The sequence below is a fragment of the Amblyomma maculatum genome, chromosome 1, assembly GCF_055883805.1.
Source record: "Amblyomma maculatum isolate TAMU_Amacu chromosome 1, ASM5588380v1, whole genome shotgun sequence".
Classification (NCBI taxonomy): Eukaryota; Metazoa; Arthropoda; class Arachnida; order Ixodida; family Ixodidae; genus Amblyomma; species Amblyomma maculatum.
In genome coordinates, this window is record NC_139344.1 from 180,171,299 (window position 1) to 180,184,328 (window position 13,030).

Sequence of the window (13,030 nt, forward strand, 5' to 3'; positions counted from 1 at the left end):
TACATTTTATCATCCCAAGATAGCGAGGGAGCAGCCTTACGCCAGCTAACTACACTCGCAGCTGGGACATGGAAAAATAGCTGTGAACCAGCAGCAACCGACGGCGACCGCGGCGCCGCTGCTCGCCCCAGCACTTGCTGTACCGGCTGACTGGACTGCTCGGTTACATTTAGCAAAGACGGTACATCCTTAGGACCATACCCGATAGCCCGATACGACCATCGCATGGACTGGAGGATGCCATCTAGGAAGAGGTTCGGCTTGACCGAGCTCGACTTGACATCGCAGAAAATGTTGATGATGATGAGAACAGCAAGACAGGATCGTGTACGTAGCAAAAATCATCCGTGATAGGTAGTAAGTAAATAAAATTTTCTTTATCCAGAAAACTTTCTGGCTCAGTTTTGGCTAGTATAAGTGGGAATTTAACAAAAATTTTGAGCGCAGGTAAGCAAAACGCGGAGAACGTATGGGGGCTTCAGGTCCTCCATCGTTTTGTTTTGTAATTTCGTTGCCTCTTCTGCTTACTTTTCATGCCAAGGATAGCATTTAGCACGTGTTTATTAAACCCATGTTTATCGGGGATTGCTTTGCGGTCTCGGGGAAGCAGATGGTCGTGTGAACGTATTTTTATTGCAGTAGTTATCGCCACTATGTCAGCTACGTTTAGTTTGTTGTGGAGAGTGGAAGTTTCATCGCACAGTCTACCGCGACTGTTACATTTGCGGCACGTCCCGTTGCAGAAGACCACCAGGTTACTTCCCTGTGAGTGCACGTTTTCGCGACCAAAACTGGGCAGGTGTTAGTGGGCGTGATAATTCTGCGTTCTTTCGTTACTTCTACTACGACGGAAAACTTTCCTTGCTTTACAGATGGTGTGATATGCTTAGCGTCGTTGAGATGGCTAACACCGGTGGAGAAATGGTTTAGCCATAAGTGGAAAAAAATAAAAGGGGGCTTTTGCGCTTCCTTTTCCATTTGTGGAGCAAATATTTGCAGGCTTTGCGTCGGCTATGTGTCTAAAAAGAATGAAATATCCTGGGCTTTCTGATTTATTGATAAAAGCCGCTTCAAGATGCCCCTGTACCTCTTACAAACTAATCCCTACAAGAATGGGTCCTTTTCTTGTTGCTCTGTGTTGTCTAGCTCTGTGCTGGTCATGTACATTATTGTTTTATATTCCTCACCAGATTTTCGATGGCACAAGGCGTACGTCAAGCACACCCCTTTGGAATCTTGTGCTGTTGCCGCAAGACCATCCTCCATCTCCTGTACGCATAGTTTTTCTTCAAAGTACTGCACAAAATCAGACGCACGAGCAGACTTTAAAAAAGATGTTACCAGTCCAATCGAAGCCAGTGCTGAACCAAAGAAGGAAGAAGTTATGGAGGAAAAGCTGAACATATTTCAGCGGTACAAGAAAATGTTCAAAGAATACTGGTATGTCATGTTGCCCGTGCACATTGCGACCTCGATCGTCTGGTTCGGCTCTTTCTTCTACTTAGCTACATGGTAAGTGCTAAGAAGTGATCTCCTCACCATGTCTTTGCCATGCCTTCTGTATGTGCGCCACTTGAACACATTTTTTTTTTTTTTTTTTTCTGACAGCAAAGGTGCATTGAAAGAAAGAAAGCAACAGAAATAAGGAAACTGCATGTACTATTTTTTTTTTTCATCTGCAAATGGTGTATTTTATTCTGATTCATGAATTCCAGTGTTTAAATGTTTTATGATCATGACAATATAGAGTCACAAGATTGATTGATTGAAGATAGGTTCACAGTCAGCGCCTGCATTGCGGCTGCTTTTGATTGTCGATAATGAGATAATCTTATACCTCTGTCACACGGTCACTTTCGATTCTCATTGAACTCGATCTGCATTGAGGTTTTCAAGAAGGATTGAAGCATCTCACGTTACGCGGGTGTTTTCAATCAGCATTGAGAAATTTTCCTCGTGCGCTACGAGGGTGTCGACGACCGCTTTCGAGTGTGCTTGAAATCTCTAGATCGATTGAGGAAGCAGCTTGAAGTCAAGCAGGCTCGAGCTTGATTGCACTTGAAAGTTGCTGTGTGACAACCTCGATCTGCATTGAGTTGAATGCAGATCGAGTTAAATGAGGATCGAAACTGTCCTTGTGACAGGGGTATTATACTCAAGAGCAGTCCTGAGCTTGGCCCCAGATGTTGGTAAAGGGGAAATTAAATGTAAAAATGGCATTATTCATATTCATGTCATTCATGTCATTAGGAGCTGTGGTTATGTCTAGCATACACCTCTAGCAGTAGCAGCCACTTACGTGGAGGTAGGCTGGGGGCATTCAAGCATCTGTTTTGAAACTGCTTCTAGAATTAACTTGACTATTCTTAGAACTGCAATTATTCAGACTTAAAACTTGCAGAAAACTAATCAACCATTATTTTGCACCCTGGAAAGTGTTCATTGCAGTAGCATTTAAAGTTGCACCTATTTTTAGTTGGTATGAGATTGGCTTCTTTGAATAATGCAGTACTATGGTGCAAATGATCCAAAACTGCCAAATATGTGGAAGTGTTACTTCACAATTAAAAATGATTAGTGTGTACTGCTTTTGAAATTGCATTGTCACTACCTCCTTAAGTCTTTCTCATGATTGTTTAACAGTTCAGTTTGCCATTCTTAAAGTGCTAACCGCATGAGGTGCCAATTCTTGATGACACACTGTCTGGTTGGCTGAGGGCAGTCAAAACACTGCTGCTCGTCACGACGCTACGGTTCTGGTTTTACAGAAATTTCGTCTGTCACGCGGAAGCAGCTTCCGAGCCAGCCAATTGCAGAATGCTTTGGGCATATGTAACTTCCATTCTGGCTTTTTTTGTGAATGAAATTTGTCCTAGTGCAGTTCGAGCAAAGAACATGCAGATGCTCGCTTTGTCTAAGCTGTGCATATGGGCCTATTGAGAAAGCTTGGCAGGATAATAAAGGACAAGGGAGGCCATTGAGGCTTAATATTGGTAATTATTATCGAAAAAGCGAGAGAGTCTCTTCTTGCAAGCCTCTGCATCACGGAGTGTAGTTTGGTACAGCGCTGTGTCCCTTGGAAATGTGATACATTACTAAAAGAATTCTCATAACATCTTTTATTAAAATTTATGCTGTCATAAAAGCAGGGGATAATAGCATAATTGTACTTCCTATGCCGAAACGATAAAACATTGGCAACAGAGCAACACTGATAGTGCGCCGCTGTGTTACATAGTCACGTTGGTTCATGCACCAGGGGCAACGAGGAGCGAAGGCAGTGTCGTATGCAATGACAAGGAACATTGCCTTATGCTATTACTACTTTAAGTTGTGCTTTTAAAATCGGGCCTTTATTAGCATTCTTGTCCTAAAATGTACTGTGCATATGTCCATAAGATTATCATGTTCCATGTGCTGCTGTTAATAATCGTCTTGGTGCCATATATGTGGTGTGCATTTGTGAAGCCATACATTAACCATTACGAATGCATGCTCTATTTTAACAGTAAATGATTAGCAGTGAAGTTTAAATTCGCAAGTTTTGTGCCTTTGTAAATACTGTTTGATATTTGGTGCCATATAGTCCACATTGTGCATTACAGTGGAAAGCAACTGAGATCACAGCTGCAGTGCTACCTTGCTTAATACTTTCTTTTTTCTACTTTTTCTGTGTGCAGTGGTGTTGACGTTGTCCCATTATTAGAGTTCCTTGGACTTCCGGAGTCTGTCATCAGTCCTCTGCGGAAATCTGGGCTCAACTACATTGCCACAGCATCAGCCATGTACAAGTTGGCCACACCAGCCCGATACACTGTTACGCTTGGAGGCACATCGATAGCTATCCGGGTGCTTGTAAAGCGAGGTCTCATTAAACCCATGCCAACAAGTGGCAAGCTGAGACAGATGCTGCGAGACAAGATGAAGCCACAGTGACTGATGTAGCCCTTTGCACTGCTTTGTGGAGATTTTAAATAATGTCAAAATGGCATCATGGCCTGCAGTGAGTGCAGTTGTTGTCTTTGACATTGAAAGCTCGTTGAAAAATAGTGATATGGCTGTGACAGCCTGAAATAAAAAAAGGAAACTTTCATTTTAGCCTTCACTGTGTTGGCAAGGCATATTGCATATTTTTGTGACAAAGTTATTCGCCGAGAATAAGCCATTATGAAGGAAAATGTTTTACTAAGGGACGTTTTTCTTGCCTAGCCACGTTAAGCAAGGGATGACCTTGGGAAATGTAGCACAGGGGGCTTTGTGTTTTGTGGGAGGAGAGATCTGAGAGCGGATAGTGTGAAAACCCATTTCCATTATGCGAAAATCTGTTCTCATCGGCACTGCCAATATTTCAGGGTGTCTAGCAACCGGAAATTGTCAAATGTATTGCACCGGGAAAAATCAGGAAAATGTGAGGGAAAGCATGAAAACTTTCGCCAAGTCTGGGAAAATGGCACGGTATATTCTGCAGGGAATTTTCATTTTAAGCATGAATAGCAAGTATGCTAGCTATTCCTGCAGATTTTTTGTGTGTGCTGATCGCGCGGCTCCCGCCGCGGCTGTGCCGCAAGGCGAGGCGCGATATATTACTTTGACGCCAGCGCATGGCTGAGCTGCCACAATAGAAGAACCAATATGCACGTGAGGTGGGTACTCAATAAAATATGCGGAAGCGCTGCGTGAGAGTAGTACGCGACAAAAAGCAGGAATAATCGCGCCGGTAGCGATCGGCGAGCTGAGCTACAGTTGAGGTCCGTTGCGACACACTAGCGGTTCACCGCTCACGTCTTCGCGATTTTGCCGCAGGTTCCGCGCTTCGTGTGCGGAAAATGTCCACAATCACTAACTCTGTACTGGCATCGCATTCCGTGCTCACGCCTAGGTGAAACTCTTTAGGTCGCGGACTTTCCCGACAGAACGGACTTTGCGCCGACCACTCCGTAGAGTAGTACGCGGCGTGGCGTCAACAAGTGTACCGTGATCCGGGATGCAATTCGCGCTGTAATTTGAACCCGCGGTGTCATCGGGCAGCATGGTTGATCTCGCACCGGCTGTAACGACGGCACGCAATTGTGGCCGGCGTCTTCTGGTTTTTGTTCCATGCCCGTTTCTTACGGCTTCCAAAGGCTCGTTGCATGCATGCGGTTACAGTCTACTGTTTACTGGAATCTCGATCGCTACAAAAACTGCACAAAGCAGTGCCTCGAGAAACACGAGCGCAAACGGAGACGCGCATGAAGCGGCGGCCGCGGCGGCGAACGCAAAACAGCAAGAAAAAAAAAAAAAAAAAAAAAAAAAGACGCGCTGATGACGCCAGCCAGGGAGACGCGGAACGGCGCGGAACCAGGCCCAATATTACCAAGATGGCGGCAATCGGCCGGGTGTAACGCTATGTAACGCTAGTTTCCTAGCCACCATACGCTAGTAACGCTATGGTGGCTAGTAGTGGCTAGTATTGTGAACTATAGCGGTTAGTAACGCCGGAACAACAACGCCCGCAGCGCGCGCGGGAATTTCGAACAAAATCCCCCTTTTCGAAGGGCATTTCATGGCTGCCGTGCCGTTTTGAAAGCTGATTTTATCGTATTTCGTGACCGAATTCAGCGTTAATAATTTGAGTGGATGTGCTCGAAAGGATAAACGTATCGAAAATGATTTTTTTGTTTTTCAAAATTGATTTTCGCATGTTCTAAAACTCGCGTCTCCCCTTAATTAACTGTTCGGCTGTTTAAGAATTTTCGCTACTGCAAGTATTCAACTAATTTTATTTTCCAGCTGGTTGCGCATTTATCCACAATCTGAAAGTTTGCAACTTAGACGCAGACTACGCACAAGTATTGTAATGGGCTTGTAGATGCTATGTTGGGTTGTAGCGGTATGTACCCCTCGAAACAACAAAGAGCAAAGGAGAAGACGAGCTCAAAATCGCAAGATAAAGTTGGCATTTCAGCATCGTGCTCAGGTCCTCTGAAGCATCAGAAACATAAAATAAAACTAAGAAGGAAATTATGCTGTCATCAGTCCTGGGCAACAGACGACAATGAGGACTGACCGCCATTTCAGAAATCAGTCTATGTGTGTGAATGGTAAACGAGCCGATTTTGACATCATGTTTGGCTAATATATCTACGAAGCAAAAGCGTCAAGTGCCGCCTAGTTTCCGCTCTAATTCGCAATCTAAGGTAGCGATGGCTTAAAGCTCCTACGGCTGCTAATCAGAAACAGTGCATGCGCAAAAATCACTTTTCTTAAAAGTCAATTGGTCAACGAAGTGACTTGAGCGAAACATCGTCTTATATTATTGGCCATCAGCAGTTTTCATTAAAGGCCGGGAGATGTGACGCACGCCACATAACTCCTTAACACAATTCGAAATAGGAATGTGTCGGTAAACACACATTTGGAAGACAATGGCAAGAACACATAACTGAATGAAAAGATGTGAAAATAAAGCGTAAGCCAATAATTATTGCACGAACGCTTTCAACGCGTTTTAGTCTAATTTCAACTTCAGCGATAAAAAGCACCACGGATGCACCAGAACGTTTAATTATGTATATTTCCTTCGTTTTATTTTTCGTTTCTGATGATCGCTTTGCCCAGACGAAGACATGTCCACTTGTCGAAACGTTGGCTCGACCTGCGAACTGAGCCTTTCCCCCTCTACCCTTGTTCAGTGCTCCTACTGTGGGAGCCATCTTCTTCCTCTCGTTCTGCCTGATCATGGGTATAGATATATGCATTGTTTTTATAGAGGCATATGATACCAGATATGCACAAAACGTACAAGCAGTTATAAGAAATTTGCAAGTATTTACAATCTGTGCACGCTGTCATCGAAACGACTGCAGCCACATGCATGCCTATGTTTTTGCTTCCGCGTTCAGATTTGTCACTGTTGCTATTTTAGAGGTTTCATTTCTCACGAGGATCTGAAAGCGTTCTTTTCGCGAAAACACTTACAGTCTCTCTAATACCATGGCAGGTGGGGAAGCGATCAATACTAACGAAATACTGTCTTTTATGCGGGCCTGCAGTTGCGGAGCACCGCTTGAATTTTTGAGCAGCGCCTCTCTGCTACGGCGGGAAAATGTCCCAGCGTTTGTCCTCCTGTAATCAACTCTAGCTGAAAAACAGACTAAAAAAATTGCCGACGATTACGTTACTTTCCAATGCGAAATTTGAGCGCAGCTTATCAGCTGTTTCAGCTTTTCGATCGATTCAGGCAAAGAATTCGAGCAAGACATGCACAATTACAGGCAACGTTGAGGCAGGCGGTTCCCAGTGGCGAACGGCGGCGGCTATGCGTTTCGGCTCGGGCGGTGTACATATCGAGATCCGCCGCTACCGATCCGGCACTTTGATTGCCTGATTGCCGCCGCACAGGGGTGGAATTGGAGGAGGAGCGAAGAGGGCAATTAAGTTATCGGGAGGTCGCGGGAGGGAACGCGTAGGCTCATAGGAACGTTGCGCGGCGAAGAGAGCAACGACTGACTGATGCTGCTGATGCCGCTAGCGAGTCAAGTCAACGTGGCTCTGCATTTCAGCTTGGGATGTACGTACCGTGATCCGCTGATGCAGAGCCGGCGCTTCGGCAACCAGAGAGAAGAGAGAAGTGGTTCTTTATTGTGGAAGAAAAGGGGGATCGGCGCGTTCAACTGTCTCCTCAGGTATGAGGGATCACCGCCGTTGCGCCGAATTAAGGGGGAGGGGCGTAAAAGGAAGGGAGGATGACTGGGATAGTGGCAAGGAAGGAAGGTAAAGGGCAAGAGGATCCGGTGAGCCTTGAGCGCCGGGATAAGCGCGAGGCATGAAGACCGGATCACTGAAGGTCGGCCCACTGTTGGATGGGCGGACAATAGGAGAGAGCCGGTGGAGGGACCAGCAAAGGAGTCACTCAGGGGGATGGCGATCACTCTGGGAGGGCCACTGAGGTCACAGTCAGGGCTATAGTATAGTCAGGGCACAACACAGAGAACACCGTTGCCGCCACGCAGAAAGAGGGGGGGGGGGGGAGGTACACGCAGCGGCGAACGGTGGCGGCAGGAGTGCGTGCAGCAATCCGTGAATACGCACGGTCGCCTTCACGGAGGAAGAGGGGGGGGGGGGTATGGTAGACGCAGCGGCGAACGGTGGCAGCAGGAGCGCGCGCTGCCCCGGCTGCGGAGGTGCTTACGAGGACAACGGCGACGACGACGCGAAACGCAGTAACGGGCGCTGAACTTGCCCAAAAACTTGCCCAAGCTTCTGTTTAGCCAAACAGCTGCGCTCTAAAAGAAAAGTGAAGAAAAATTACAATCAAGTTTTTTATGATAATACGAGGGTTCAGAACCTAGTCGGTTTCTTCGCAGTGCGACTGCGGGCGATTTGCAGCTTGGCTTTGTGTAGTCGAGAGTCGGGCCAGTGGATGTAAACCATGGTTTTTAAAGCCCCTCGTGCTTGTAAGATGAAAGGGAAGTAGCACAAAGCTGATGTCAAATGAACGAATAGTGCGAGGAAAGTGACCGCAAGGGTGACGGAACGAAGCAAATCTAAAGCCGTCAATCAGGTGCAGGGGGCCCTTTGGCTTGCAACTGTGGCTTACGTCCGTTGGCCCAGCTGCATACCATACGTGGGCTCAAAAGCAACTCGCCCCCAGTCGCACCATGAAGTTATGTTAAGAATCGACTAGAAATAAGCGATTGCATTTTGTTGCATGGATTAAAAATCGAGAAATAACATCATTTTATTAGACACTGCGGTTATTAGAGAGTTTTAGTACTGCGTACGTAAGCATACGCAGAACCCTTGCGTACGTAGGCGGCCTGCGTGCTGCTTATTGCGCATGCGTCATACGCATCACGATTCTTGCGTACTGCGTATACGTTGCTCGCGTACGCAGAAATCCCTACCTCTGCGTGCGTTCGCTGAACCGTCTGCACGTTGCTCTCGCGTATGAGAAAGCTCGATAGACACGTTTGGCTATATGGCCCCGCATGATAAGCAGCTGTCAGCGCTACGCCGACTACGCCGACCAAAGCGCCCGTTTAGGCATTGTTTACCTTGACCATCGAACGCTGACGCCGCTATCCGACACCGTGCCCAGCCAAGGCTAAAACGAACTTTCTCACGGCCGTCGCCGCAGCACACGAAACCGTAGAGCAAGATCACGTGAGGAGAGAGGGCGAGCCGTCTCTGACGTGTGTGTGACTGGTGTACGTGCCGTAACCAGGATTCAACCGTGGGAAGAACGATGTGAAGGTGTGAAATGTGAATACCTAGAGAGTCAGTCGAAGCTGAACCGAGCTATAGAACGACACGCATCGCAACAGCGGAGTTCGCCAGGCGCGTTCTTCTTGCGGACTGACATCCGCCTAATTTCCTAATGCGACCTCAATAAATTAGTTCTTCTTGTTTACTTGAGTGTCTGCTAACATGGCGCAGTCGACAGGATGTCAGTCAGACGCAACCACTGAAGACGCAGCGGCTCAACGGCGAACACTCTCGACTCGCTCCGACTCAACGACCGTCAACTTTCCGCTGTCCTCGGTCGACCGCAACCGCTTGGGCACTGCTACGAAGAAGCAGCTTGCAGACGAGTTGAAAGCAAGACAACTGCCGTGCTCCGGAAGCAAGGATGATTTAGTCTCACGAATCCTCGAAGACAACATTGGTCGACGAGTCTCCGAAGATATGGACACGCTAACGCTAAACCAGGCTGCCAACGACTACGAGAGGCAGGCGTACCTGGAGGCGCTGTCTACAATCAAGGAGCTACGCGCCGAGGTGGAACTGTCCGAATGCTGCTTGCCCAGGCGACCACGGCTACCGCACCTGGAGTGCACGGGGGCGGCAACGTCAGTGCAGACGCCCCAACGCCAGCGCAAAACGTTACGAGTTCTGCACCAAGCCCACCACCCGCTCAAGTTCCAGCTGACGACACAAGAGCTGCAACTACGGAGATACCGATACCGATAAAGCCAACTTATGCCATTGGTGACGGAGGACCGAATATGGCTGCGATTTTAGCCATGATCGCCACCACGCAAGCACAGCTGGCCAACGCGTTGACGAGGACTCCCGCACCCACGGCACCAGTGCAGATCCATTCAACGAGCGACACATCATCCGCCATCCCTTTGTATGACGGATCGCCACACCAAAGTGTAAGCGGCTGGATTTCCCAAGTGGAGCGCATCGCTGCTCTAGCGCACTGGACGGAGTCACTAACGCTGGCTAGCGCGGCAACACGTCTAACGGGAGCTGCGAGAGACTGGCACAGCTCGTACGGGACAATGTGCAACACGTGGCCCGAATGGAAAGAAGCCTTCACCACCCGCTTCAAACGAAATCTCTCAATGCAAGAGTTCCTTGACCTCCAAGGGAAACGACGCCTTGAACCGTCCGAATCCATCGTGGAATACATGTATTCGAAGAACTCTGTCCTCGACAAGGCGCCGTACCCACTCGCCACCGAGGAAAGGATCTCCCTAATACTGAGTGGAATAGAAGACGACACCTGGGCGAATCCGCTTGCAGCGCAGTGTTGCACTACAGTGACGGAGTTGATCGACCGTGCAGCCCCACTTGACTCGCGACGCCTCACGACAACTTCGCCCGCTTTCAACGACAAGGACGCACGACCCCGCCTAACGAGTCAACGCAGTCAACTCTGGAGAACCAGCGGAGTGTCCAACGCTCCTCCAGATGACGGCAGGCCGCACGAAACCCGAAGACCTACGCAGTCGAGACAGCCTACCGCAAGGTCATGCTATAACTGCGGCGACACCGGCCACCTATCCCGAGAATGCAGCAAACCCAAAACCGCAGCTACCATCCGGGCGGAGCAGCGACGATCTGCCAGGTTCAACAGCGCCAACAGCGACACACCACCCAACAGGCAAGCAAACTGTTTCTTGCACTCCACCGGCGGCACATTGCCAATCGTTACGGGCCGCGTAAACAACAGGCCGCTCAAGATTTGTATTGACAGTGGAGCCAATGTGTCAGTTCTGAGTGAAGAGGCCCTTTGCGCGGACATTGATACGCACGCCCGGCACGCTACGGAGTCCATCCAGGTCCTAAACCAAACTATTAATCCATCACGCGCGGCAACGCTCAGTGTTGAGGTGGGAACAACGAAAGTGCTTCTCCGAGACGTAGTCGTCGCGCCGTTGCCGGAATCTATAGACCTTATCCTCGGATCCGACTGGCGCCGCACCGCCAACGTGGATGTGACCTTCCATCCAACTAATGATGTGACTCTTGTGCAAGTGACCGAAACTGCCAATGCGTCATCGAGCTCGTCAACCCAGCGTCCGAAATCCACGCAAAGAACGGGAGAGGCTCTGATAGTTTCATTCTGTCAGCAAGGCGCAGAGCCTGCTTCCTACGATAATGGCTTTGTGCGATTCAGTGCGAAGGACTGCGTTCCCGACGAAGATTTCAAGACTCTGGTAGAAGACGCGGTATCAAAAATGACCAAGCACGTAATGCTGGCGAAAAGGATGCGCTTAGATCTATCCTACACAAGCATCATGAGGCCTTCACGTCGAAAACGGACACTCTTGGCATGTGTCCCCACGCCGAACACAGCATCGAACTACGGGACAGTGTGCCAGTGACATCGAGACCATACAGATGCTCTCCAGCCGACCGGCAATTCATCAGAGAACAAGTGGAAGACTACCTCGCCAAGGGTATAATACGGCCAAGCGAGAGCGAATACGGAGCTCCAACAATCGTCGTGGACCAGCCGATGCATCCAACGACCCCACGAAGAATGGTGCACGACTATCGCAAGCTTAACGAGAAGACCATCGAGAACAACAGTGCAGGGAAGAAGCAATTTCCCAAAGCAACATTCGCTATTAACGCTGCCAAACACCGTCACGGAAACTACAGCCCCTTCTGGCTAATGCATGGCTACGACCCAAAAATTCCCGGAGAACTCAACATCGCTTCAGTTGAGAACGAGATCGAAGAAGCGGAGCGACTCCACGATCTAGCAAAGGGACGTGCGGAAACGAGGGACTGCCTTCTCGAGAGTCAACGAGAATCAACCGCCCGATATGGCTCAAGGCGACGGGCCCCAGAATTTCATCCCGGAGATCTCGTCGTGCTCGAAGCCGGCGCACGGAACACACTTGACGCGCGCTACGAAGGCCCCTTTGAAATTACAGAAGTGATCGAGCCAAACCTTGTAGTTATAGAAAGGCTACACCACGCACCTGGTAAAATCAACAGAAAAACAGTGAACGTTGAACAACTGCGGAGGTACAAGGAGCGCGACCTCGTCGCTAATGAGCTTATGCCATCTCCCCGAAATGCTTGCACCTGAGGACAGGCGCAAATTCGGGAGGGTCGTGTCAGCGCTACGCCGACTACGCCGACCAAAGCGCCCGTTTAGGCATTGTTTACCTTGACCATCGAACGCTGACGCCGCTATCCGACACCGTGCCCAGCCAAGGCTAAAACGAACTTTCTCACGGCCGTCGCCGCAGCACACGAAACCGTAGAGCAAGATCACGTGAGGAGAGAGGGCGAGCCGTCTCTGACGTGTGTGTGACTGGTGTACGTGCCGGTACCAGGGATTCAACCGTGGGAAGAACGATGTGAAGGTGTGAAATGTGAATACCGAGAGAGTCAGTCGAAGCTGGACCGAGCTATAGAACGACACGCATCGCAACAGCGGAGTTCGCCAGGCGCGTTCTTCTTGCGGACTGACATCCGCCTAATTTCCTAATGCGACCTCAATAAATTAGTTCTTCTTGTTTACTTGAGTGTCTGCTAACACAGCAAACACGCAGCGCGTGTTCGTTTCTTTTCTTTTCATTGCAGGCGGTTTGATGTTTCGCAAGAAGTAAAATCTTCTAATTCTTTTGTTGCTCCGCAGTATGCGTGGATTGCCTTATGCGACGCACAAATTGTTTTCTATGAATGCGCTGCGCGAACGCTCCAACTTCTAGCTGATGTATTTCGTCTCCAGGATATCTGAAACTTGAAGCAGTTAGTACCAAGTTTCCTGTGGGCTTTACACCTATAGACAAACGCC

General features: G+C 48.8%; 1 protein-coding gene and 1 pseudogene across 3 annotated transcripts; both read left to right on the forward strand.

Moving 5' to 3' along the window:
* The first annotated feature begins 214 nt into the window (after positions 1–214).
* Positions 215–4,115, forward strand: LOC146205022 (uncharacterized protein C18orf19 homolog B). Of its 3 annotated transcripts, none has more exons than XM_084589696.1 (3): positions 215–357; positions 1,191–1,512; positions 3,681–4,115. In XM_084589696.1, exons 2-3 carry the CDS (start codon positions 1,385–1,387, stop codon positions 3,934–3,936), a joined length of 384 nt encoding a protein of 127 aa, XP_084445822.1. In that variant the 5' UTR covers positions 215–357; positions 1,191–1,384; the 3' UTR covers positions 3,937–4,115. The 3 variants fall into 3 exon arrangements, with proteins under 3 accessions (XP_084445822.1, XP_084445821.1, XP_084445820.1); XM_084589695.1 differs by having other exon boundaries at positions 307–447; XM_084589694.1 differs by lacking the exon at positions 215–357 and adding an exon at positions 485–765 and having other exon boundaries at positions 3,681–4,114.
* A 5,523-nt stretch (positions 4,116–9,638) lies between these two features.
* LOC146205023 (uncharacterized) lies at positions 9,639–12,722 on the forward strand (annotated as a pseudogene).
* The last annotated feature ends 308 nt before the right edge of the window (positions 12,723–13,030 follow it).

Bases quoted from the DNA above. Each gene is read 5' to 3' on its own strand.
- LOC146205022 (XM_084589694.1), top strand. From the start codon at position 534: ATGCCAAGGATAGCATTTAGCACGTGTTTATTAAACCCATGTTTATCG. The intron at 766-1,190 runs GTGAGTGCACGT...ATTCCTCACCAG, and splicing joins GACCACCAGGTTACTTCCCT to ATTTTCGATGGCACAAGGCG. The intron at 1,513-3,680 runs GTAAGTGCTAAG...TTCTGTGTGCAG, and splicing joins TTCTTCTACTTAGCTACATG to TGGTGTTGACGTTGTCCCAT.